At 42.3% G+C, this 27,487-nt stretch overlaps 2 protein-coding genes across 8 annotated transcripts in view; one reads left to right on the top strand and one right to left on the bottom strand.

Annotated features, from left to right (window-relative positions):
• Positions 1–27,487, bottom strand: part of LOC121597677 (aquaporin AQPcic) — an 82,065-nt gene continuing 54,578 nt past the window's right edge. The window contains exons 1-6 of one of the 5 annotated variants that reach the window (XM_041923636.1): positions 16,059–16,159; positions 2,000–2,098; positions 1,810–1,916; positions 1,043–1,477; positions 831–953; positions 1–398 (exon numbers count right to left, since the gene is read on the bottom strand). In XM_041923636.1, coding sequence (XP_041779570.1) covers positions 363–398; positions 831–953; positions 1,043–1,477; positions 1,810–1,916; positions 2,000–2,098; positions 16,059–16,116 — 858 coding nt within the window. In that variant the 5' untranslated portion in view covers positions 16,117–16,159 and the 3' untranslated portion in view covers positions 1–362. The other 4 variants (XM_041923639.1, XM_041923635.1, XM_041923638.1 and 1 more) reach the window with 4 other exon arrangements.
• LOC121597678 (aquaporin AQPAn.G) overlaps positions 26,568–27,487 on the top strand; it is a 47,572-nt gene continuing 46,652 nt past the window's right edge. The window contains exon 1 of one of the 3 annotated variants that reach the window (XM_041923642.1): positions 26,568–26,802. The gene's annotated coding sequence lies outside the window, so the exon portion shown is untranslated. Of the gene's footprint in view, positions 26,803–27,331; positions 27,482–27,487 lie in introns of those variants that run through there. The other 2 variants (XM_041923643.1, XM_041923644.1) reach the window with 2 other exon arrangements.

Genomic DNA, 27,487 nt, shown 5'->3' with positions numbered 1-27,487 from the left:
TTCAGTTTACTAACTATCAATAATTCTATAAGTTTATTATAGTTAATGCATCTGGATACACCTTCGTCGCATATCTCACGATATACCAAGCGACCCAGCTACAGATGAAGATGATTTGTGTTTTCAAGCGACACCTGCAACCCAGCTTACATATAAACCGGACACGTCTTCTCGTTCACCCGTTGCTCGGACTGAGAAAAAGAGGAAAACTAAACTCCACGTGGACAAGGGGATGAGGTCACAATTAGTAAAACGGCAACACAGAAAACATAACACACCACAACGGTACCACAACATTCGACGGGACACACAGAGTAAAGGGGTTCAATTCAGCCCTCCTCGGGATGCGAGGGGACGATCATTTACGCCATATCATGCTTGCCGTCCAGTCGACGCATCTAGAACAAAACGGAACAGGGAAAAACGAGAGTGAAACATTAAGACAACCATAAGCTAACTCGACGGGGGAGTGATGATGATGATCGTGATCATCGCCATGCTCGACTGAGCGTGGAGAACGATGGTGTGAAGTGGATGTGAGTGGTGATGAAAGCACAGTCAAGCCAGCTATAAATGACAGACGAAACCAACCGTGTAAATGGTTGCTTTAATTCATAAAAAACGATAACAATGATAACACAATAAAACATAACAAATAAATCTCCTGTAAAGGGGATAAAACACATTAAAAAGCGGATGTGAAGTTGCGGTGCGGATGAGATGAGATCGTGATTGTGAGATGATGATCGGTTCGGGGTTTTCCGTACTGGATTTCACGTAGTAATAACCGATTCCTCCAGTGCGGCATGTTTCATAAGGTTCAACATTACCTCCTTATCGTCCGCGCTGGTACGGTAGCGCTCGGAAGCATCGCTGGCGGTCGGTGCCTTGAACAGTTGACAGTAGAGCAGAGCCGCTGTAACACCGCCCAGGATCGGTCCAGCCCAGTAGATCTGTGTGTTTGACATCAAGTTTGACATCAAGAACGGTCACAATATTTAACCCATTTATCATCTCCCAACCGATTCCCAGCCAGACTTACCCAGTGATGGGCCCAGCTGTCCGTGACGAATGCGGTGCCGAAGGAACGGGCCGGGTTCATGCTTGACCCAGTGTACTCCACCACGCCCAGATGGCCGAGCGTAACCGTTAGCCCGATGGCTAGCGGTGCCACAAAGCGCGAGTCCGGTTTGTTCTCGTCACAGACACCAAACACGCACAGCACCAGCACGAAGCCGAGGAAGAACTCGAACCCGAGCCCCTGCATATCGGTGACGCCCTCCTTCAGTCCGGTGTTGCCGAGCCCGTTCTGGAAGCTTTTCGGAATCAGCACATCGAGGGCGGTGGTGGCCGCAACGGCACCGGCACACTGGGCCGCCACGTACATCAGCGCACGGATCAGGCTAACCTTGCCCGCTGCCAACATTCCAGCCGTCACGGCGGGATTGATGTGACCACCGCTGATGTGTCCGATCGACTGCACGTTGGGTGGGGTGTGTTGGAGAGAGGGTTGGGAAAATGTAAATTATTCTTCTCGTTGGAGGAATGTGTGGAGTAAGAAGGCGACTGTGAGCTGTTAAGGCTAATACATTTGGTTCGAAATTCAGCGTTACGGCGTTATCAAGTTTGTGGGTTGGTATCGAATTTTGATTGACAACACTCAGGAGAGAACTGTTCTGATGCGATCGATCAAGTCGGTCTTTATGAGGTGAGTGATGTACATCATGTACAACATTCCACACAATCCATCCAACCGGACCATTCCAGACCGAGCAAATAAACATAAACAGCAATATTGGCGCTACTTACCATCACCACCATGAACACGCTCAGCCCGAATGCCAGCGAGATCAGCGTTTTATCTCCATTCGCATGCGTACAGGCGGCGCAAGCGAAGAAATTCAGTATGAAAATGCCTGTAATGAAAGGGCACACGATCATTGCGCTGTCTGCAGGCGATTTTGCAGGAGCTATTTCCGGGGACAGGTCACACACGTACCTACAAATTCGGCCAGCAGCGCACGCCACAGTCCGCTCGACTTGCTGGAAAGCTCCTCCGTTCCTAGGCTGTATCCCATCGTGTCGGACTGCGTTGATTCTGATAGAAAAATTAAACAAAACAAAGCGAAACACGGTTTAAGACGCAAGTTCACAGGTCCGTCGTTCGTGTGAGGAATGTCTTAATCGGATAGATGATGCATCTGCCTCCCTGCAGGTTGGTGGATAGAATCTCATTAAGGCACACCTCATCGTTCGTAATATTTTCTCTTATCTTGAGCTGATAGTTACGAAATTTGTTTTCCAGTTAACCTGCGTAACACACGCCAACATCAAACCGTATGTAAATCCAAACATGTCTCTCGAGATGTGCATTTCGGATGCACATAGATGCACTATATCAAAAACTACCTGTACCACAGATAACGCTCCTGCTTTGGAGTTGGAGAACGGCTCAACCTGCATGTTTACGATCTTCCACAACAGCTGTCTGGAGGCAATTTCCGGGTTTAGCCATCCCCCAATTCCATCGATTTGTTTTCCTGTTCTCCAAAAAAAATTTTTCGAAGATATGCAACTACCATCACACAAAGGGCATCATCAGGGCAAATAGGGGTAAGACTGCATTATCATTATCATCATCAGGCTTCGAAATGATCGTGTGCAGATCGATGGCAAATGGAAAGCTGCGTTCTCCGAAATTCGAGTTTCTAAAATTAGAACAGGCTCGTATCGCCAATGCCTGGCTAAACACCGCACTAACGTGAAATGATACACTCACACAGCTTCCATCGCCACTGTTTTCTGTGTGTGTAGCGTATAATTTGCCAGTCTCGTGGTACGGTACAGTCGTCAACTCGAACGACTTAACAACATGCCCGTCATGGGTTCAAGCCCCAAATGTACCGTGCCGCCATACAGTATTTTAACGAAATTGCCCTGCCATTCCAATACACGATGCTAAGCAGAACAATAATTAGAACCAAACAGGAAAAGCACAAACTCATTTAAGTTCAGTTCTTAGAACCAGTGTGTCGCTCTGTTTTGATTGCTACACAGTGTGGAGTCCTACGGCACACCTTAGCACACGCAAAATGCACAGTGTCCATTTAGAAGCCGCCGGAAGAAGACACACCCGGTCCGGCTCCCGCAATTGATTGCAGCAGCACACAAAGTAAGTGTCGCCGTAATTTGCATATCCCATCGCTGCATTCACGCCGTTACAGATTAGCCGCATCACTAACGCAGAAGCGAAAGGCGCACAAAATGGAGATGGAAATCTCCACGAGTTCATCCCCTCCCTTGCGCTTCGATGTGTTCCCAAGTGATGACGAGAAATCAGAACGGAGCAGAAAAAAAAAAACACCACCGAACCGAAACACCGAATGGCATCAACCTTGAACTTGTGCATTCACTAACCCACATCCGTGGGCCTAAGCGAAAGGGAACAACATCGGACAACGCACCGTTGCAGAAACCAGGGCGCGTTTGTGGTGGAATTGCGAAACGGTTTTGCTGCTCGTTGCATTCCTGGTATGTTACCGGTGTTTGTTTATAACTTTTGATATTCGTTTCATTTATTTGCGACCGGTTTCAGTTCAGACCACATGACCGAGTTTTTACTATTATGGCATGGACATCGGCACCCGAAACATGTTGCTCAGTAAACTGGATTTTTCACCCAGGAGGTGTCATTCTACCATGAAAAGGACAATATCGACGATAACAGTTCAAGAGCAGATATAACGCCTGCTGAGTATGGTGTTCTTTTTGTATCGCCCGTTGCCTATTCTTTGCGTTAAGACGAATGGAATTCGAGTCAAGCAGGTGGGTTACTTTCCATAACATTACAGTATGTTGTAGGATGTTTTCATAGATTTTTTTCAATCGTATTTCCTTCTTTTTCTAATTTTAGAGGCAGAAATTATACGTCACAATCAAGGACAGAGCCGTTCGCTGGCCCTTTAGAATAACAATGCAGTGGTCGAGTCGTGCACGAGCGAAACACATTCTCTTCGATTATAGATGGCAAACAATAATCCACGAGGTCATATGATCATGAGCAGACCAAGGACGATTCCATATGTTGTGATGAAAGCAAGCAGATATAATACACTTGCGAAACGTGTATGAAAGAAGTACCAGTAAGCAGAAAATTAGAATTAGCTTGCTATAAAATAATATCAAACTCCTCGAAAGATGCGTTATTTGTCTTTCAGAACCTGAATACTTTCAGCAGGCCAAATCGATAAGATAGTACGTTTTAATATTCCTACGATTTTCTTCCTCGGAATTGAATCTATTTTGAATCTGCTATATGTTCAAAATAATGAACCGCTTAAGAAGGATGGACGGGAGAAGAAAGATCCGTGTACAGAGAACGAAAAAAGCACAGTTTTGTGTAAATTGCGTAACGCCGTTTGAGGTTGCATGCAGCATTTCATACACGGGTAACGCTTTTCCTACAAGCTAAACACACTAAGAAGAAAAGGAATCAACAGTTGGTTAGATCCGTTTCAGTAATTTATTGAAAGGCAATAACCAAACACACCCAGCGCCATAGTTGTTCGAAATAGTGGCACTCGATTCGACTCCTTTCTACACGATCTCCACCCCGTACAAACTGTTGCGAAACAACGTAACACATACGGCCTGCTGTGCTGTCTCCAGCATGATCCAAACTATCGGCACGATCTTGTTACAAGAATAAAGTAATGCTGGATTTATTGAAATAAAGTGTATTCTAGGGACGAATTCTTGTTTTACGTTTACCTTAACTTGCAACTTCAATGCCACAATCGGAACTCGTAAAAAATCCATGGAAAAGTTAAACAAAACAATGCGACACACGTCTTAAGATGGATGTTCGCAGGTCTGTTGTTCGTGTGAGGAATGTCGTAGTCGGACAGAAGAGGCATCTGGTGCACTGCAGGTTGGTGGATAGAATCTTACTATGGCACACTTCACCAATCGTAATATTTTCTCCAATCTTGAGCAATTCCTACGAATTATAATTTTCAGTTAACCTGTGTGATACACGCCAATACCATACCATATGTGATTCAAAACATATCTCCTGGCAAATTAATTTCGGGTGCATTGCTGCATAAAGTATTCACTGTATTAACAATTAACGCGCCTGGTTTGGAGTTGGAGAGTGGCTTAACGCGCAAGTTTGCGGTCTGCCAAAAGAGCTACGTGGTGGCGAGTTCCGGGTAAAGCCATCCCTTAGTTTTATCGATTTGTTTTCCTCTCCTTCAAAAAATCTTTTCCAAGAGATAGAAGTTTAGAGAGGAGTAGAGTTTCTAAATTTAGAACAGGCTCGGATCCGATGCCTAGGCAAACCCAATTGAACTCACACCAATCGAGAACATTTTTAAGATGAACCTGTCTGGATGATAACCTTTCATATTCACATCATATTTGCAATAGTATTAGTGCGCGATCGTAAAACACAAACCAGGTTACTATATAATTGTCAACCTACTATAGTTGGAGTTGGAAATTGGTGTAACCAATATGCAAGCGATCTGTCACAATAGCGATTTGATGGCGAATCTAATGGGTATCATCAGTTTCTAATTCCATCTATTTGTTTTTCCCATCAAATCAACTTTATTTAATGTATCGAAACACAGACCTCAAACAACTCAACAACTTAGTTTCTTGCAGAACCACTGAAGAATTGATCCTATGCCCACTTTCAACTTCATTCAAGAGCGTTGTGAAATATCACTTTTGAGAATCGTCAATCTGAAGAGTTGTAGATCATCCATTTGATTCTGCATTAGTTGATTTTTCAAGAAAATTTAACCAAAAGCTATAGCTTAAGTAGAAGTTAACCTACTCCTACAAACGTGTGAGACATGGGAGTATCAGAAAGACGATGCACTGCCACAGTTCAGGGTGCATATCGGTTCTAATACTCCCTGCCTTACCGATCGTGATCTTTTTTTCTGAGCATCGGTACGTTCGGAATTCTAATCATAATTCCATCTGGAAGCTGATCCTAGTCAATTCTAACGCGATCAGAACGCATGGCAGGAGACAGTCGAATGCATAACATTATGGAAGAAGGAACATGAAAGGCTTGAGTTCTTTCCCCAAATTTTTCTGATTCATTATCTCTCTTTTCTCTCTGGTTGAATTGAAGAGAGAGTGGCAGTCTTCTGAAGAGAATAAACCCTTCGCTCTTCCATGCACCGACTACACGCAGACAGCGAAAACACAACAACGAAATAAAGCGAATGGTGGAACAGCCTCCGAATAAGTGTTCGTGCACACTTATCATGGTAAAACATATTTCCCTGTAGCCCCTATATATCCGGCTGTACCCTGTAGCGCCGCGCCATGGGTGCAGTACCGTTGCCGACTACAGACAGCAATGGGTAATATGCGTGTATGTATGAGTGCCAGAACATTCCCGCTGCACAGGAAAGACACCGAGAGCACACCTCTGGAGTCGCTTCGCCATCGCTCATGCTAGGTACAAGCTTTTCAAAATGTACCAACTCTTTGCCTTTTTTATAAAGGTTTCGTAAAACATCAATTAACCAACTTCTTAAACAACCTCTTCACAGGAACATTAGTGAAAAACAAACAACACGCGGAGATGTCTGGTCTGACATTAGAATGTTTTCGCGGTCTTTTTCACTGTTTCAGGTGTGTGTGTACGCGTGAGTAAAATTAAGGGCATATTGTTGAAATTCTACTCAAAGCACACCGGACCTGACCAGAGAGAAACTGCGATAAGTTTTGTATTATATGGGCAAGCGATCATAAATCTCAAAATACACATAAACCACATATATAACAATACGATTTAAAAGGCACTCTGATCACACATAAACACTAAAAAAAAAATCATAGAAAAAAAAATCTCCATATCGACGATTCCTTGCATTGAGCAGGCTGTTTAATTTTCAACGAACCATCGTTGGAGTTGGAGATCGACTCAACCAGCAAGTTGACGGTATGCTACAAGAATGATTGGAGTGCAAATCTAAAGATTGAGTTGGTCATCAATTCCATCAATTTGTTTTTCCAATCTGATTTAATTCAATATTTTACCAATTATTTAAACTGACCCAATGCAATATTTGGAGTTGTTAAACCAACGCACAAGAATTTATATCAATAAATGTAGCATTTCTGCTGCACAACTTTGACATCATCCTTCTGAACGCTGATCTTATTCAAGGCTAACGCCATAAGAATGCACGGATGGAAATAGTCTAATCCAGAACGTGATGGATGGCCTCTAGAATGGTTTAGGATGTTTCCTTCCGTTTTCTGAAAAATTATCTCTCTTTTCTCTCTGATAGATTCTTTTTCCAGGGAGAGAGAGGTTCCAGAAGAGGAGAAAAATCACTTGTCGGAGCAAATACACGCATACAGCGAGATATAATCATCATAACAAAGAGAAATATTGGCGCTCTATCGCAAGAAGCCACGCACACCAATAAAATATGATGCCTCCTACACATCGACTGCGTTACTGTGTGTGAATGTATGATCATAAATCCGACAACACCGTCGCATAAGAAACATTTCGAAAGCACATGCGTATGACAAGCCGAAATTGTTGTACTACTCACAAGCCTTATCAATATATGCTACCGTATCGTACAAAACTATCCTTCGTCTTCGACCATGACATGCAAACGATTCGTTAAACAATTGTCTCTTTGTTTTTATTTTATTTTCATTTAGTTGCTAAAACATCAATTACATCAGATCATCACACAAACACACTCACAAAACCTTTCGCACCAGACAAAAAGAAGTGAGCAAGCAGGCACGGCTTATTATTTAAAGCACAACAATCGCCGGCTTTGGTTGATTGATACCCATGAGGGACACAAACAGCGACGCGTACAAACAAACGATGCATCACATTTGTTTTGACAAGATGCGTTAGAATGTTTTGGCGGTTTTTTTTTGCGATTTCGGATAGCGTGTGTATTCGTGACGTGAATGCAAATAACTGCATACAGTTGCATCGTCAAGCAAATTTACAGGGTGTTCTGTTGTTTTGGTTGTAGAGTATCTTTTAGTTGAATGTGTTTATTTAATACTTTCTGATTTTATATTCGGTATTCGTTATATTGGTGGTTTATGTATTTAAAAAAAGAATTGCATAAAAATCTCATTTTAATTATTATTTGTTTGTTCATAACATGCATATTTTGTTTACTGTCAAAAGTCGATTACCGATGAGATCAACATTGTGCTTTAGATCGTGCACACCTTCATATACACACATGCACATAGTGAATTGAACAACCGGCTGTGCAAAACGCATACGACACGGGTCCACGACGGAGGACACATTTAATTGTACCAGAGCACGAGGTAAACGTCGATCGTAAGCTGGATTTGCATATTACACCGCAGCAGCAACGTCGTTACAGATTAATCCTACAACTAACGCAGAAGTAATAAAAAATGACATCATCGCGAGTTCATTGTTTCCTGCCGTTTCACTGTGTTTTTTTTCTACGGTTGTGCCATTCCCGGATGCTCATTGCATTCTTATAATTATATTACGGGTTTCTTTTAATTCAGACCACGATGAGATAAAAAGTAAACCAACGATGTACCGAGTAAACAATATCAACAAAGTAGGACATTTATCCCTTGACAGGACAATATTTATGACAGCTCAAGGTTATTAATTTAAAATAAACTTTTTTTCCTACGATGGGTTAAATTGCATTAAAACCACGGACAAAGAAAAATACTTACAGACTTAGAAAATATGTTTCAATGATTTATTTATTTCAATAACAGAATAAAACTCTATACTCAAAACTATCGCAGATGGGTTGCGTAACGGGGTGAAAGACTTTTCAATTTACCGACCGCTAACCTGGTGATTGGGAATTAGTATACAGGGTATAAAGATACATTTAGAGACCGAGTTAGACTGTATGTGAAAATTTGATTTTGTTACCATATTTCATTGGTGTAGTAATATGGCGTACTGTTTAGCAAAATAAAGAATATTGTAATCCTCTACTATGTGCACGAGCATTACGCACAATGTTAACAGCAGCTATCGTACCGTTAGCTGAACAAATATTTTAAAACATCGAAAAATAATATTCTTTTTGATGCGATCTCTAAATGGACCTTAACATGTGGAGATTACATACGTTAGTTGCAAGTGGCACGCAATATTGTACACACGGATAACGCGTACAAAATCGCTAGCAAGAGTAACGTCGGTAACGCGTAACACAACATGCTATAAAGTGAAAAGTAACGTGTTTCAAAGAGAATAATTTGCTACAAGTTAGGGTATGATTCTATGAATGATTGATTGGTTTATTAATAATAAATGTTATGAATGGCTTATTTTTTTACGATTCAACCCCATTTTGTAAAGCATATTTTGGAAAATAGTCTAGGCTGTTTATTACAAAAATATTACCTAATGATAGTATAATTTCAAAAAAACTTTTGAAAACGTAATACAATTGTTTTAATCAGTTTATTTATTCAAATCATTATCATTATACTTTTTTATCGGGAAGAACGGTCAGAAAAGGCCGTATGTATTGCTTAAGATCATTACACATTACATAACGATAAATATGTTCATGATAAATCTAACTAGAAACATGGTTTTAATCGTATAAGTAACTAGATACAAATCTAAATCAGAAAATTGGTTCAATATTCTTGCCACATCCTTCAATACATTGTAAATGAACAATTTTACCTTCAGTCCAAACGCATGGTTTACATGCAATGTAAGCTCCACCAACGGATGTCAACCTCCTTACCTTCATTAGCATTTTACACTGTCACTTAAACAGCGTGCAAGACGCTCAAGGTACAGTTTGGATGCACTTGTTGCAGGAAAGGCAATAGCAAAGATACCATGAAAGCAAACCAATGCCGTATCCTTGAAGCAAGGGGGCCGATGGTTGGTGGTCATTGCCACCCACTGCCAGCTTGACTAGGTCAGTGAGATGCATTTGGAATGATAATTGACGATGCACACGTATCGGGAGGAGCAATCACACGATTACCAAGTTGGAAAGTGTCGCAATTGCATCCCTCAAACGGAGATGCAGATACACTTACCTTAGTAGTTACTTTTACTAAAGCGCATAATGAAGGTGATACATCGATACAAATATGTACTGGAGGTGACGGTTAGCAATCGATGTTTCTAGTTATCTATTTATCCTAGTTTTTGCCATTAGAATTGATGCCTCAAATAAGAAGCCTAATTCACTGTCCATCTTTCCCAGCGAGTAACAACACATGTACAATTTAAGATAACAAATCTATTGGTGGGACAGCAGAAAAAAGGGCCTAACAACACCAAAAAGCATGTACGAGGCCACCACTTTAACCATGATTGATGCACAGCCAAACCGGCCCCTATCACAGACGAGAGCCGTAACGAAGGTCTTGCACTGATGTTTATCGTGCAATGATTAATGTTTCAATAAAGCGCGTCAATTGTCGCCAATCGTTGGCCGAGTGCTTCTAACACAATTTTGTACCGAAAAGGGCGAATGGGAAATAAAGGTGGCAAACGTTGCAATGTCACCGATGCACAGCTACGGTGGCGATTATTTAATTGCACGACGATAGTGTGCCTGAGCGTATCTGTAAGCCGATCCAATCCGGAAACATTTGCGCGCGGCGTTTGTGGCCATAGGCCCAGCCTCACTTACCATCAGCTGAGCGTGATTTGATAAATGGTAGGCTAATTGTAGCAGCAGCAGCAACAGCAGCAGCAAGAACAGCCACTTGTACACTCACCCGCGACTGAATGACTGTGAATTTGAATGTCATTCCGGGTGCAAATTGCATCGTGTCATGCAACCAAGATGCAGCACGGAGATGAATTAAATACTTGGTCACGGCGATTTACCTTTTGCGGGTGTGGAGCTCTGAGAAGCGCATCGGTTTTAGATGTGAAGAGAGTCAATTAAAAAATGCTACAGTGTACTCATGAATACAACAATCGAGGCAAATATTCTCGGTAATAAACCCCAAAGGGTGTTGCATTCAATCCGAATCACTAAGAACTGAGTATGTTTAAAAGAAGAAAAACTCATAATTTTTTATCCCACCAATTATGATTGTTTCGATTGAATCATTACGAAAAAATGCAGAATTGTGGAACATTGGAACATTTTAGAGACGCGTCCTTGATGAAATGATTAAAAATTAAAATACAATCAAACCAGCACACAAATATTTGCACAAGTATGCGCTACTTCCACATCCACAGATCGCTATCTCACACGCAAGCACCGTTGCGTTTTGCGCCTCATGCAAGTAGTCGCCGTTATCTTTGCCATTTAAATTGCTCCCACGCGGTGGGATTTGCTGAATCAGTGCATCGTCGTGTCAATTGTTATTTAAGCGTTGCTTGTTAAAAGCCTTCTCCAAAGAGAGCACTCAATTCCCGTACAGAGCTCGCCCTCGCCCCCGTTTTGCTAAATGATCCTCATTGCATCCTATTTTGTAGTTTATTGCATTCGTGCCGGTTGGGGCTAGGCTACGTAATTAATTAAAATCAGTAAACAAACAGCAGCAGCAGCACCATCAGCACTACATACAACATCTTTACAAAAGCCGCTACAGGTGTGTATTTGCCCACGGAACAAACAAACGATAAGCCAACAGGGGGAGGAGGAGGGAAGAGGTGGTGTACCACGTGGTGGCCCCCACCATCGACCGGATCGGTACAGTAACGGAAAACAAAACCAAATGTGTAGCACAATTCTATTTCCTCCATTTCGCTCCAGAGCGGGGCGTTTTAGTCGCGAAGCAAACGAAAGATTCATCGCGCGTCAAGTGACGAACGTGGCTTTAGCAACAGGCCTTCACAGTTTGTCCACAGTCGCGTGCCTACCGCGAGCTGGAATACATGACAAAGTAATTGTGGTTGGTTTGTTGTGTTCTAGTTGCGCACAAATTGTGTAACTGGAAGGGTTCACGATGAGCGGGAAAACCACTGAGGAGTCAAATTTCTTGTGGTTACTTTGTGGAATGTGGGAATGATGCTGTATCAGTTACCGGTGAAGATAATTTGCATTAGAAGCGTGTTATCGCCGACCAAGAAACTTTACATGACGCACTACAACTATAGCTGGTTGGGTTTAACTTTCTGGAATGAAACGACAATGACACAAGCTTTCAGTCCTTTCTGGAAGATGAACTAAAAACCAGAAAGATTACGCATAAGACTAGACGTAATTAGACCCTGAATCGGTGACTTCACTCGACCTGGGAGTGCCGCGTCCTTAATACCGGCTTACCAAACAGCAAAGACAACAGTCGCTCGTTAAGACATGCCCAATAAAACGTAAATCCACTTGCCTAAAGACACAGTCTCCAGTGTGCCACACGTGCAAACAAATGCTCAGTGACAATTATCAACAATCTGCGGTACTTTGTTTGGATTTATTTGCCCACTCTGCAATTAAATTGCAGTTTGGCGGTTGGTTGCTAGCTAGCCGCTTCTAGCCATTAGCCAGTGATACGTGTCGATCGGGGATAAAGGAATCATTTTGCGATCGCAACAATCAATTTGACCGTTGGTGGATCGTGATTATCATTGTCGTTTCTTGCGATCGTGATATGATTCAATAGGATGTGAAACCACATTCCTAGAGTGATGATGGTGGATGGAGGCGGTGGGGGTGGGTTTTTTCTTCTAAGGAGAATTGCGTTGATTCAACATGTGCGCAATTGGACGTTATTAGGTGCAATAAAGCTTGTGCAGCATCGCGTTGAGATGCTTGAGTCTCTGTTGATTCTCGTTGCAGTGGACAAACAACAGTTGTGATTACTATAAGGTATGATGATGCACAATACTGCACATACTGCTTTGTTCACAACCGATAAATAATCAGCAAATTAATGCCCAGCTATTTTAATGCATAAAAAAGGATATTACAAGAGCAGTATAACAATTAAATGTTGATCATTTCCTCCATCAAAAGTCACCGCCGTTCCAGCGAACGATTGCAACGAAAATTTTCCAATGAGTAATCATCAGGCGACTATTAACCCACAAACCACGAAACCTCAGAGTGTGAACGAAAAATGGGGAGCGAATGATACAGAAAAAAAAACCACACCACCATTCGCATCCGTCTAAAGAACACTCACACCTGCGTGATGAATCACAAATTGCAATCGTTGTTTTGCTTTTGCTGTATCTTCATTCGAGCATGAAAGAACGCTACCTTTATTTGACCCTTTTGCGTGTTTGAAGCCGTTGGCCGGGCTTCAAAATAAGTCAAAACATCTTAACGAATCACGCCGCACAACCCAACGCACACACAAACACATAGAGTAATAGACCATGATCTAACGGCCAGCCTAGGATTATTACGCTGAAAAGTGAGAACAGATCGGGAGATAGATCCAGCTTCCTACACGCTGGATTAGTGCGAGCTTCCCGAGCGCAATGAACCTCCCCCCCTCGGCTAATGGGAGGTGGAGCAGCTCACGCATCTTCAACACAACCGCGAGCTTAATCAGCCATCAGCACAGATGGCATCCGTTGGAAGCGAGAACGGAAGCGTCCATTCGGCGGGCGGAATACGTTTTAAATTGGGAAACCCGTGCATCTTCCGTACCAGCAGCACGGCAGCACTCATTTTTTATAGGGTTAGATCATTCAACGCGCCCCCCAGAGGAAGAACCTTAGACGCTACGATCATCAAAATGCTTCTTCGTTCCGTCCTACTCGGGGGTGTTGTTGATGATCGAGCACTCCCCAAGCTGTCAACCCTACCTCGGCACACCGGCGAACAATAATTTAAACGCTACCCACCCACCAACAAGGTCGGTACCACTCCACCGCTCTGTCTCCGCGTCCACACGATTATGATTGTTTTGTATGCGCGAGGAGAAGTCGCTAATTTTTACCGCATGCACACAAGGCTGTAAAAATGCGCGCGCGAACGTCCGGATCAGACATGTCCACCTTCCTCCCCCCAATTTACAGGAGTACGAAGTGTGTCGCATGTACTCCACAACAGCTAAATGGTCTCGTAATTGGCTGTAGTCTATCTTTTCGAGTTGTACAAAGACCTCGCGGGAGTGTTTGGAGTGCATGGACACGTTCGAAGCATCGTCTCTATCGAAGACTCATCGAACATGTCGCCCACTTTCAAAAATGCCTAATCATCTACACGATCGTCGGAATCGGATCGTCGTGCGTGACAAATAGGCCAAACAATGATCTATTTGGGGCCGAGCAGTACCTGTGCTTTTGCAGCAACTGCAATTGTGCGAAATTGTTTGCTTCCCCCGATCAGCTCCCCACACCATTCTAGAGCACACGATCGTTTACCGGCTGTGAGCGTGCGTTATTATCCTAACTCGGCTCGCTGTTTAACTTTGGAGCGTTGTTTTGGGAATGAAAATTGCTTCTCTCAACGCCGCCGGCATTCAGCACGAATCAGCACGTATTGTGGGTGCATCAACTTTGTGCATTTTCAATGTGCGGCTAATTTTAGGGCGATAATAGGCAAACTTAGTGTGTGGCGGATGCTGTGCATCGGGGCATTGGTTTGTTAATAGATGTTGCCATGGATACGCGCTGAGAGAATTCAACGGATCGTTGTTTACGGCCCTACAGATCCGCTTGGTTGTTTATCAAATTGTTATTTTCTCGAATGATAGCTTTCATAACAACTCACGCCTCCGTGACGGAAAGGAAAATTTCGATCCTTTGATACTGTGTATTACAGTGTTGTATTTAAAGGCGAAAATAAAGCAAGCTAGTAACAAGTATTAAAGGGTTTAATTTTTAAATATTTAACCGCTACGCATTGCAGCCAACGGCGAGGCAAACGTTTAAGATAAATCCAAACATTCCACATTGAAACCCTTTCGTGCGGGCCTCAAATGACCTATTAACTAATTTGTTGAATCGCTTTTAATAAACACACTTAGCGCTTAACCCCTCTGCGCCGTGCCGACCTTCTCCTTGCCACCTCCGACAACATGCCGGCGTACAGCAGGATGTCAAGTGTTAAGTCCCGGCCGGGTGTCGGTCGCACCGAAACAAATGAAGCGATAATTTCATAAATCGGTCAGCTTCGTTACACAAACCACCAACTAGTGTGTGTGTGTGTGTGTGTGTGTGCCTGAGTGTGTAAGAGAATCCTGTGCGGGCGTAGCCGCAAATCACTTCCAATGACACTTGAACGCAGAGAACTGCTGTGATCCGCAGAACAGTGCCGATGGCGCGCGCTTGCGTGGACGGTCCGCAAGTGGGTTGTATACAATGATTGCCCACAAAGGGGGGGAAGGTGATTGTCAGCATCAAGTAGGGTGTTCACTCTCATCTCTCTGCTTGCTCATTTATTTTGGTTTCTTAATTTTCAAACACGTTTTGTTTGGATTTTTTTTTTGTTGCTTTGCTCTGTTGTTGGTAGGACAGATCCCCCCGGGTGGCAAAGATATGTGCGCCGTTATTCTTGAAAATGAGTTATGTCTGCTATTGATTAATATTAAGAAAGAATTTCTATTTAAACCTCACGCGGAATGCGAAGGAAGGAAAGGCGCAATGATTGATGTTAGTCGTCGGTTACCGAAATCGGTAGACCAATCAATAAAAGGAAAGAAAACGTTTAGTCATTCTATCACTTTGACAGCTTCAAAAATCTGCTCTGCCTAGAGTGTGTATCACTGCACAACTACATGCTACACCGATCGTATAAAAAGGTAAGTAAGTTCGTGGTGAAAAATAAAATAATGGCGCCTTTAAACCGATGAGCATCCTTTTCGAGTGTGAGTGTTTTGCGCCTAATTTGATGCAATTCCTGACACTTTCTTCAGCAGCCATTTCACACACGCTTGTACGTGAATGTGTTAGCTTTTGCTTTTAACTATTCTGGATATACTTTAACAGAAAAAAGATCATGTTCAAAGTTTTAGTGCAACTATAACATGAGCAACTTCTTTTATGATACTTTTTAAATTCACTAGCACCTTTTGCTCCACCACCAGCAGATCGATCTTACGTGTCAACGACCTTTAATTGGTAGTTGACGTCTAATAATCACCTTCAGTATGCGTTGCTTTCACGCTATTCTTCTTCCACACACACACTTTCACACACATTCACACACACAAACTGTCCACACTTATTTTATAATGGTTTCGGCTTTACCTTTAAAACAGGGCACTGCTGTAGTGCTAATTGGTACCCTCCCGCAGAAAGGTAAGTGACACTATTTTGTTCGATATAAAACAAACGGTTGCAATTGCAACAAAACGATCGTTCGTTGGAACTATCACCTGATGATGATGGTACACCCTCACACACTGTTTGCCATCTACGACTGGTAAGGTAAAATTGCCACCTGCCTTGGCTGTGTGATGCCAATTGTGTCACAAGGGAAAAAACGGTGTTTCTCAGATAAGCGACGAATGTACACCGATAGATAACGTTTGGTTCGAGAGGAGAAGTCGAGGATGTGCATACCTTTTTGCTTTACTATCTGCTCTTCGTTTTTATTCGACAGCGACAATTACTGCTGCTGCTACGGTTTGAACTCGTAAAATGGCTGCTAACCGGGAGCGAAACACACGGCACGATACTATCCGCACGGCAGATCAACTTCGAATGACCGGTCAAAATGGTAGAAGCAGAACATAGCATCGTTTGCGCACTTTACTTGCCACACGATCGCGCGCGAGATCGTTCGGCAAAGGGGTTAAATGGTGGAATAGAAAGAGAGCGAGAGAAGAACGCCGAGCGGTGCCTCTGTTAGGCGTTGTTGATGATTCTTGGTACCTTCGTTCGGCAGGCTGAAGATAGACGACTTAGGCAGGACATTGGGCAATCCGTCAGGAAGAATGTCGATAAACATGGCAATCGGTTATAAATAGTAGCATAATTACCACCGATCATAAAACTTACAAACGCGCGAACGAGCTGTTTGTGAACGGAGGAAAAATTGTTCACATCGCACAGGCGAAAATTACTAGTTTTACAACAACACACCACAGTATCATGTTGCTTTACACGTACAAGGTTGAATTATAAGGGAAGAATTGCATAAAAGCCCATCGTCCCTTTCTCCGTCAAAAATGTAATCTCTGTCATAAAAAAAACTCAACAGCATGCTTGATATAGCCAGGATGTTCGTTATCTTATAAATAATATTTCCTTCAATAATAGCTCCGATAAGTGTAGAGATAAGTATAGGAAAGCGTGCCAATGTGTTACCAATAGTTACACAGCACTTCACAGAGCTCACGATCCAAGCTGTAACAACGATCCACTTAAAAGGTAGAAAATCATCTTCAACGGCTTTACACAAGGACGCACTCTACTATCGATTTAGTGATAATCTAATAAATAATCTACTTTAGTGACTTAGCTGGATTATCCAGAAGTCTCATGAAAACTAATGTACAGCGTATTTTAATATTGATTTCCATTTTTAACCTATCGTGCTCTCGTATGGGCCTCTCGGTTAGTTCGGCGCCTAAATGTATGCTATTTCCATACGCATGTGATGTTTTGCACACCCTGGGAAATCGGATTCAATTAGTCGAAGATTTGATTTGATTCGAAACATATCTTTTTACGACCACACCGATTTCCCGATTATCACCAGGTAGCGTGATTTTAATTGTATTGCTATTGCGTCAAATTACCTCAGCCCCCTTGTATTTTCGTAAGCCCTTGTTGTTCCACCATCGGCACGTGCTTAATTGCTGGCGCTTGTAACTGTTTATCTTATCAACAACACTGCCATTGCACTGCGATTGCTCCACGGAGACGGAATCTGTGTCATCATAAAACTTGTGGCAATGATACCACGCGTATCACTTTCATAAGCCAAACAAGCAGAACAACAAGAACACAGCAGAAGCTGACCAAGACGACCGCTCCCCGATGGTCTCCGTTGAACTTTAATGTATTTTTAGCATTTCAAATCGATGTGATTCCCCCTTGCGTGTCGCTTTAATGGGGTTACCTACTACTACAAGACTGCCCACCTACAACTGACCATCCGCCGAGTCACAGAGTGACGCAGTTCTTTTGGTAGGTCGGCTTAAAAGGAAGCCCTGTTTATCGGTTCAAATTTTCATACCCATCTTCCTCGCTCTACTTGTAGAATTGTGGGCGGGATTGATACATAAGTATCTATTTTATTGCATCAATCTTTGACACACTTTGCCGTGTTAAATCCGGGGATTTTCATGGATTATTAGCCCACGACGATCACGGATATGTCCGTTCCAGCAAATGTACCGTTCTCGCTTAATTAAACGGGGCGATGCAATTGACGGAGCGTGATTGGAACGCCACGGGGAAACAAACCATACACCTGCAGGACACTGTTGTTGGTTAAATGTTAAGCTAAAGGGGTATTAAAAAAATAGAGATCTTCACAGGTAGGTGTGACGAGAGCAATGCAATGACTCGACACATTATGGGAATTGAATTTCCTAATTATCATGGGATGCAAGTAGGGTGCCGAGGGAGCTTTTTTTATTATGCTCAATATGGGCTGTTTAATGATCGATGCTGACAACATTTCAAAGGAATGCAATGTGAATTAACTTTTTTTCAGAAATCTTTCTGAGTACAAATCCTCAAATGATTTATCACGGACATTTTGATATTCAATAGCCAAACGATAGACCTCAATTTAAAGAAAATTAATATTATACTAGTTTTGGCATCAAAACATTGAACCATCAATGAAAAATTCACGAACAATTTCATTCACCTATGTAGTAAAAATTTTATTATGCTGCCAATGTATATATGGTAGCTTTTTTCAAATTATTATGCAATTGTGCCCATTTTTATTTTATTTTGATCATGGCCAAAGAGGTAAGAAGGAAATGACAATTTTTTCAGGTTGTTCCAATTTATGATTTTCTTCTATAGCCATACCACTGAAACATTTAAGTGTTCACAGATGATACTAAACGATACATAAAGAACATGCAAAATTACACTAGTAAGCGCATAAAAAACATTACATTACCAACAACGTCATCGAATGGGTGTAACGCACATCAATCACACTGGATAATGTTTTCCCATAATTGATTAATTAACAGCCACGTGGAGAGCAAGCACACAGCAATAATTAATTTCCCTCGAGATCCACGAGAAAAGCGTCATAGCCTGTTTCCCATTCTGATTCTGATTAAAGAATATCAGATGCTATAGTTGCGATCTTCGCTCATCCTCACGTACACAAACACACACGCTCGATAACGACGACTACGGTATCATCTTACCGTTTGCACCAGCAGCACATCCAGCTGGAATAAATTAACCATCAAACATTTACCTAAGCTCCATAATTAATATGCCGTTCTACGTAAGCATGCAAATATGTCCTCGGCCGCGCGCGCGCTCGCTTCTGTATGAGTTCATGATAAAATAAGCAGCGTGCGCCAAAGAGGCGCTAATCGGGCGCTATTTGATAACGCTTCGTTTTCCTCCGGGACAAAACGGAACCAACCTCGCCAAACCAGCCGAACCCTGTGAGCGCACCAGCCACCCGGAGACCAATTATTGGCCGCCGGAGATCGTACATAATTGTTGTCTCGCAGATAAAACACGGACGGCGGCGGTTCAGCGGTTGCTTATTTTTTGTGATTCCGACATCCTTCGACGTCATACGAGAGCGCCATACGACATTCTAGAAGCACGATTATTCGCTTCATCCTCTTTCGGTGGTGCCCTTTGTGCCCGTTGTTGATGAAGATGGACAGAAGAATGAAATGTTTAGATTCTATGCACAAAAAAATTCGTGCCATTTTACGATTGGGGATTCCCAGTTGCGTTCCCGGGTGAAAGCTCAATCGAAGAGGAATGGCTTGTTATTCCGAGCTTTCAATCGTTATTCGGAACTTATATTTAGCACCATTTGTATGGCATTATTTTGACCTTTGCACGTGAGATCATAACGGTAAGGGCTTTAGATGGCAACAAAGTGCCATTTTCTTTGAAATTAATTATTAATTCCTCGGCGAATATATTCCCACGCGGAATATGAATTCCTTAAATACAGAAAAAAATGAAGCAAAAAAGCACATAATTATTTCATCATTATTCCATACACACGCGTACACACCTACCGAGTGCAGTTAAATGCGATAAAAGTAATTAAAAGATCGTACGAACACGTGCCTTACGTCAGCGTGTTACAATAATTTGCATCGTGGTAGCGTATGCACCGGGGCTGGACCCGCGGCGTGGGACTAATCTATGAGATAAATGGTATTTTATTTGTTTGTTTGCTTCGGTGGATTGGTGGTATTTGGGAGGCACACAGACCGGGGCACACACAATGTGCCCCATTTGGGGCACTGGAATGCCGGCACCCGGATTGAGATAAGGCCAAATAACAATACCGAATGCTTCGTTCGATGGCGCCCGAATGGCACCAGACCAACACGGGGTACGGCAGCAGTCGATGTAATTAATTTGCAATAATGCAATCGGAGCGATATGAAATAGAAAAGAAACATCGAATACGACAAGGGTTTTGCAAAGAAGCGATCAAAATCAATTATTTTTATGCATAGCGAGAGAATCTATCTCGAAAGAAAACAGCACAAAAAACACTATTTTCGTGGGCCAAAAAAAATAAAACCAATATTCTCTGAACCAAACTCTGCTCACTATCAAACCGTCAATACCTTTCCCTCATTGTTGGCGAGCGTGACATAGAATTTGACATGCGACGCTTATTACCGACCCTCCCCAAACTATTTTGTTCGCTGAAGGTTAACACGATCGCGCGATCGAGGGCGTTAGGTTCAGCTCGTTTTTGCAGGATGAAATTGTCACCCTGCTCTCACAAAAAAAAGCCGAGATTTGATGTTCTTACGCTTGGCACTACAACAACTCAAAACTCACACACCATCTGTTTGCCGTTTCGGACGCTGCAACATTCTCAAACGTTTTACGGGCGTTCTAAAATGGAGCATACGCCGAGTCCAAGGGCCAAGGGTGGAACTATAAATTGTCGGCAGTAATTAAACGACACCCAAACGGCACACACCGGCCGTCTGCCAAAAGTGGCTGGCGATTGTTGTAAAATAAATATACGATCGTCATCATTTATTCGAGTGCATAGCTGTGGGGCGGATGCTGGGCAGATGGGACGACCGTGGGTGGCGCGTTTATCATCACAGGTCCCGCAGGAATGTATTGCAAATTGTTTTAGCGTGTTTGTGTCGCGTACATGTCGACAATGGTGGTCAAAGAGACTAGAAACGGTGTGTAAAAGTATTACAATTGTACGCAATGTTTATATGTACTGTTTAACGAGATTAGAGCTACAGCATACTGCTGGTGACATATTTTGAAGGGGGAAAAAGGTGGTGCGAAATAATTTATATTCAGGATAACATGGGTTAATGAGATACCAATTGATGTATGGTCGGTTCTGTTCACGTTAGATATTTATTTTCAAACGGCGTCTACGGCAGCGATCGTCTCACGTGTTTCGAACGAGTGCCTGAGAGTAAAAAGATGCACTTCACGTAGTAGCCATTGCGAAGCTGAGTGATTTATCATTAATGACGCTTCAAATGCATGTACGGATGAACAATACCGACTAAATTAAATGATGATTTTGGTATGATTTTTTTTTAAATGATGTAACAGTAAATTTTCAAACATTAAGGATTTATAAAGTCCTTTAAATACAATAAACTAAACCACTACGCAATTCGCTCATTCGATTCCTTCATTTCTGTATTGTCTTTTAGCTTCTTAATGACGGACAACAAACCATCTGGCAATAAAACAAAAACACCAATGAAATACGATACATTTCCGCAGCTAAACATTCCACCTTTGTCTACCTTCTGCCTTCCGTATACTGTACGTGGTACGATTTTGTTCGTCACTCTTAATATAATCAACGTTTGGTGATGTTTGAGGGAATGCCCCATCTTCAGCTGTTATGTAATATTTTTGTCATTTTGTGCTGAATGATGCTTACGGCCCGAGTGGAAACGTACAAAATAGAAAAGCACAAAAATGATCGCGATGATCTGGCGGGATGTGAGTGGGCGGTTGTTTTTGTTCTCGTTAATCAGCGAACAATTTTTACTGTCAACTGTTGTTGAATATGATGCGAGTATTCGTGCCATTCTCTTTCTCTCGCTCTCTAAACGCTTGTCATAGGAAACAGATGTCAAGATTGTGATACGAATACGGTCGAATAGAAGTTATTACGGTTTATCATTCGTGAGGATGGTCAAGCTATATCTCCAATCTAGTGTATGTACCGTGAGTGTAAAATCGTTAAAAAATAAAAATTTGAATATTACAACAATACAAATCTGAATGTTTAATTGAATTGAATGTTTTGAACTGTTTCCACACCGTACGCACAATATTCCGAATACGGCATATTCGGCAATGATCAATTGCATAGCTTTAGGCGCAAATTAATCATTCGAGTCAGACAATGATTATCTTCAGAAAATTTGGGGTTTTCTCTTTTTATTTATTTATTTGACGTTTTGATGTTTTAATAAAAGCCGCTTCATTTCTTGCAAGATTGCATGTAATTTGAAGCCCATTTGCATCCTTCACAGATTAGGTTTAGGTTAGAGAAGTCACAGATAAACAGTCGGATCAGAAGAGCTTGTCTGTTTTTGGAAATAGCTATTGTTGTGGTAGTGAATGATTTTGAGCATAAATGCCTCAATAATCAATGCCCTAATTTCATACAATTAGCCTATTCCTTTATTTGAGATTCAGGAAATCAGATATTGGGAAGGATAAAGAAAGTAGAAAGGGAGCGTTAAAAGAACAATCACGGACTCAAGTTGAGTAAAATATGTAATTAAAATGACTTATTTGACCTTTTTCGGAACTGATGGAAAATTATTTAAAAAGTTGTACTAGTAATAAGTTAATAAGTGTTTATGATCTTCTTGTAAATACTATCTTTTATTACTGATTTAAACATCATTGAAGTTTGTGCGATGAAATCAATGAAAGATTTGTTATTTCTTATAAGAATATCCCAGAGATATTTGATACACCCTATTTGATCATCCGATTGATATACCCTATGCAACCTTCAGAAAAATGAAGTTAACAACGTGCATTACTTATTCCCATTGAATGATTTATTCCTCTTTAATCTCTACCATTTATTTACCAGCTCCTTAGTTTCTAATTAAACAAATTGTCTAACAACACACTTGCAAATATCGATCCTTGGAATCGAACGAACAAAACGCTACCGACGGCCGAAAACATCAATATATCGGAAGTTCCGACAGGCGAGCAGAGTCGGAAGACAAAAACGGCGTACGGTGTGACAACTACGCACACCAAATCGTGTCACACACGCCACGCTGAAGGAGGAAGGTGCCATTTTTATTCGTAATTAATTAGCCAATGATGCGCTGAGACAGCGAGATCCTCCAACCGAATGCATTCAGCAGACCGGCAGTCCGACGGTAGTTCGATGGCATCGCCGCGGCAGGTTCATGATCGAGGTTAAGCCAACGGTGCCGTTGGGTTGGGGGAGGAACGCAGGTGTAGCGACACCTTCGGAAACGGGAGGTGCCGCCCTGTGCAGGTTGTGTGCGGCGATGTGACTGAATTATTAATTACAGCGTCCAACATCCTGCCGTGGACGTGCCCATGCATTCGATGTGCAGTGTGGCTAATGCGCGAGAAGATGCAGTCAGACGTCGTCATCCCACTGTAGCGTGGACGGCAGAGAAAGAGCGATACCTTGAATCTCGCGAAGCTTACTACGATAAGCCGCGAGAGTGTGTGCTTGGGCTTGGGAGGAAGATGTGCCTATGGGAGCTGTGCTGTGAGTGCACTCAAGGTCGAAGCCATTATGCATATTTTGTGCATAGAGAAAAAAGCTACCATATATTTTGCACCGCGCCGCATGAGAAATTATCGACATTAGGTATTCCGGTAGCACGGTTTAACGATAGGGCGTTGAATGATGTTTAATTGATTTGTGCTGCTTGTATCAATTTGCTTAACATGGACGTGGTTGGATGAGCATCTTTTTGTCAATATTTAACATATAATCCCACAGAAACACAATTCAGCATGGGAGGTATATTTACGTTTAGGTACAAACGAAGCGTAACACAGAATACATGTATCCTTTATCTTTTTATAGGTCGTAAATATTTCCTCCCGTCGTTAGATCACACTCTGGAAAATTAAAACCATCCAGACGTGTCCTACCTGCCGGCACGTCGTAAAAACTCCTTTCCCCATATCAGCGGGCTATCAGACTGTTTATGAGCCGATATTCCAATTTTTCGGGTGGACTCTCCCTAACAGCCGTACCTCGAACGAGGCGGTACGCTATTTGCTAAATGAATCTGTGGCGCGCCTAGAAAACGGTTCGTGTACGAACGATTACGGCCGGTGGCGACTCAAATGTCACCGTTAGAACCGCTACCCTCTACTGAATGGCGTCCTCAAACTGTCCTTGAGTATCATCGTCCAGGTAGGAGTTTCTCCCAGGTGGATTAGAACATCGTCGCCCAAGAAGGAAGCTCCTTGCCTAAAGGGAACTAGAATCCCAAAAAATCGCCTTTGCTGCAGTCGACATTAATATTCTGTAAAGCGTTTTAGAGACCTTACTAGCGCCAGTATGCTCGTTGGATGAATTATTAATGTCCCGCTGTCGGTGAGGCAAGCGATGCAAATGACTGCGGGCGAGGGTAGGTCAGTTATGATCAATTACCAAATCGCAACAGTACGCTGAACACGAAATTGATCGACCAGAGAGCAGCAGCGGACCATCATTTGGGCTTCCCAATGCTATCGTACCCTATATATCTATGCGCTTCTTTGATAAACACTTCCTTGAACGACCGCGACGATACTTCATAATGTACGGGGTTTGTTATCAACACCGAGGAGAGGAAGCATGTACCACGACGGGTGTCAAAATGAGTGCCATGTTTCGGAACGATGTTCAAACGGCGTGACAATCTGAGTGGGAGATATATTGTTCAATACTTCCGCCAATGGAACGATGATGGTTTGATTGATTGGTCGGGTGTGATCGATGGGGGATGGCTCTGTAGCGCTCCGTTTCGGCTGGAACAGAACCAGTTCTGTTCTGTTAGTTTACTTAAGCTGTGTGGGATTCCTGCTTTTGCTCATGTTTTCTGTCAAAGGGCAATCAGTGGACGCAACACGCTCTGAGGAATCAATAGTTTGCTTTAATTTCGGCAATTAACGTTGATCAATTGATCGTTGTAGAAGAAGTTATTGGCGAATTAGTTGATATGTTGTCAGCGTGTAGAATAGCACAATTTAATCAGACACTATAAATTGGTTCCAACTGTTGTCAAAATAGTAATAAATCATTACTCCCAAAGGTTTTTTTGCTTTTTGCCCAAATAAAATCTTAGCTAAAATGCATGTTTAACCATTTTTGTATAGAATGCAATACTTCATCCCGTTGCTAAATGTATGATTGTTTGCATATAGTAAAAAAAACCTTTTTTTAATTATAAATTTAAAAAAAAACAGAACATGTGCTTATAACAAGGACTTAAGAGCAATAGAAATAATGAAATAATGCAATAGAAAAGAAATAATTCTACAACAAAATCACACACGATGATGCGATGTTCCACAATACCATGCAAATCACGCACAACATGATTATCTACAAAAAATTTTTTTAATTAAAACATAATATGTTTAATTATACTAACTACAACACACACGTTAGCCATTAAAAGCTTAAAAAGTAACGCTACTTAATGGACTTTACTTTTGTCTGGAAATGAATTTAAAAAAACATAGATAATTTTCCCCATCGGATGCGCAGCGAACACATTAAGGTGCAATGAACGTCATAAAAATAATCAAACGATAGCGTCAGATAAATGTTTGACATTGATGATTCTATCAAGCTGGACACGATTAATGATTGGTGCAGTGGTGATCCTTAGGCATTATTAACATGCTTTTTAATTTTATAAAAGATAAAGTAACAATATTATTTCAATGATATTTTTTTTAAATCAAATTTCGTTTTACGATTCTGGATTGGACATCAATCAATAAAATTAGCATCTGTTTGCAGGGTCTTATATAGTATTTTATGCTAATGTCTCTAACTTGCGCAGCATTTTCTGTTTATGTATATATTTTATTACTCTTATGTGCTATATAACCTTTTTAAAACATTTATCTAATAGCTTTTATTTTCAAAGAAGGATACTCAAATAAAAATTCTCCCGTTACCGCTCGGTAACGTTATCCTCTCGTCGTCTAATCCGTTTGCAAGCGTTACGGCAACCCAATTAACCTTAAACCCATCCGCCGTCCAGAGAGCGTCGGCAGGTACACGGCGTAGCGATGCGTGAGCGTGCCGAGAGAGAGAGAACTGCCGATGCCGTACGGTTTGCCTGCCTGCCTGGCTGCCTGCTGCGACTGACTGGCTGCAGGTGCAAAATCTCGAAACCGAACCCCGGGCTGAACACTACGCCGCTCTCTCGCGCGCGCAAATAATCTCGCACCCAGAACCGCGCGCTTTGCCGCCTGTATATTTACTTTCGTACGTTACTTTTCAGTTGTCATTTAAACGCTGTCCGTTGCAGGCTGCAGACCGCGTGGTTGAACCTGAAAAGTGTGTGTATCCCCTTCGTTTACGAATTTTCGTGTGCATTTTACGGTTTTTAGTCAAAATCGTGTAGCTTCTTCAAGTGGTTTATAAAGCTTTTAGTTGTTTGGGGTTTTAAAACGTCTCGAGAGTGTCCGTGTACTGTAGCTATCAGCACACTTCAAACCCAAGGGTAGGTGGTTCTTAGTTCGCCCAGGTCGTTATTTGCTCACCAGCGTTTCGCTTAATACTGTTTCGCGTGCCAAAAACACTTCAGGGTAGCAGTTGGGAAAAATCTAAATCCTGTGGATAGGTTACGTATGATTTGACCAGCAAACAGTAAATCGTGTCACGTCGCACCCGATTCGGATCTGTTGCTTCCCGATTCAGTTTGTGAGTGAGATTGTGTGTGCCTTTGCCGTTTTTTTTCTGTAATTGATTCGCTGACGCGTGGGGATATGCACATTCCACTGATAAGAGCCAATGTTGCAGAAAACGGCACCATTAACCCCGCTCGCCGGAACGTTCCAAACGGAGACCCGTGCGAGCATCCTCTTGACGCCCGCTTGTCAGTGCCACCGGTGGTGACATAAGATAGTGCGTTATTGCTTGTTCTGGGGCGTAAAAGATTTACGAGGTGCGATATACAAGCTCAAGTCTTATCAAGCGGTCGTGCAGGAGCCACCGTAAGCCGTCTGTGAAGTGGCCCTCATCCAGCAAACCAGATTGCTATCGACGGCGCTAGGGAGTGCAGGGAGATTCTTCCTTTTCTCTTATCGCCTACTACGCTCCAGATCGAACGGGGGAAATTGATCAGTCTGCATTTTGGGAAGCATTGTAGGGGTGTAGCGTACGTGCAGTTTTCAATCACGGTAGGC

The sequence above is a fragment of the Anopheles merus genome, chromosome 3R, assembly GCF_017562075.2.
Source record: "Anopheles merus strain MAF chromosome 3R, AmerM5.1, whole genome shotgun sequence".
Lineage (NCBI taxonomy): Eukaryota > Metazoa > Arthropoda > Insecta > Diptera > Culicidae > Anopheles > Anopheles merus.
This window is presented reverse-complemented; position numbering and strand designations above follow the sequence as displayed.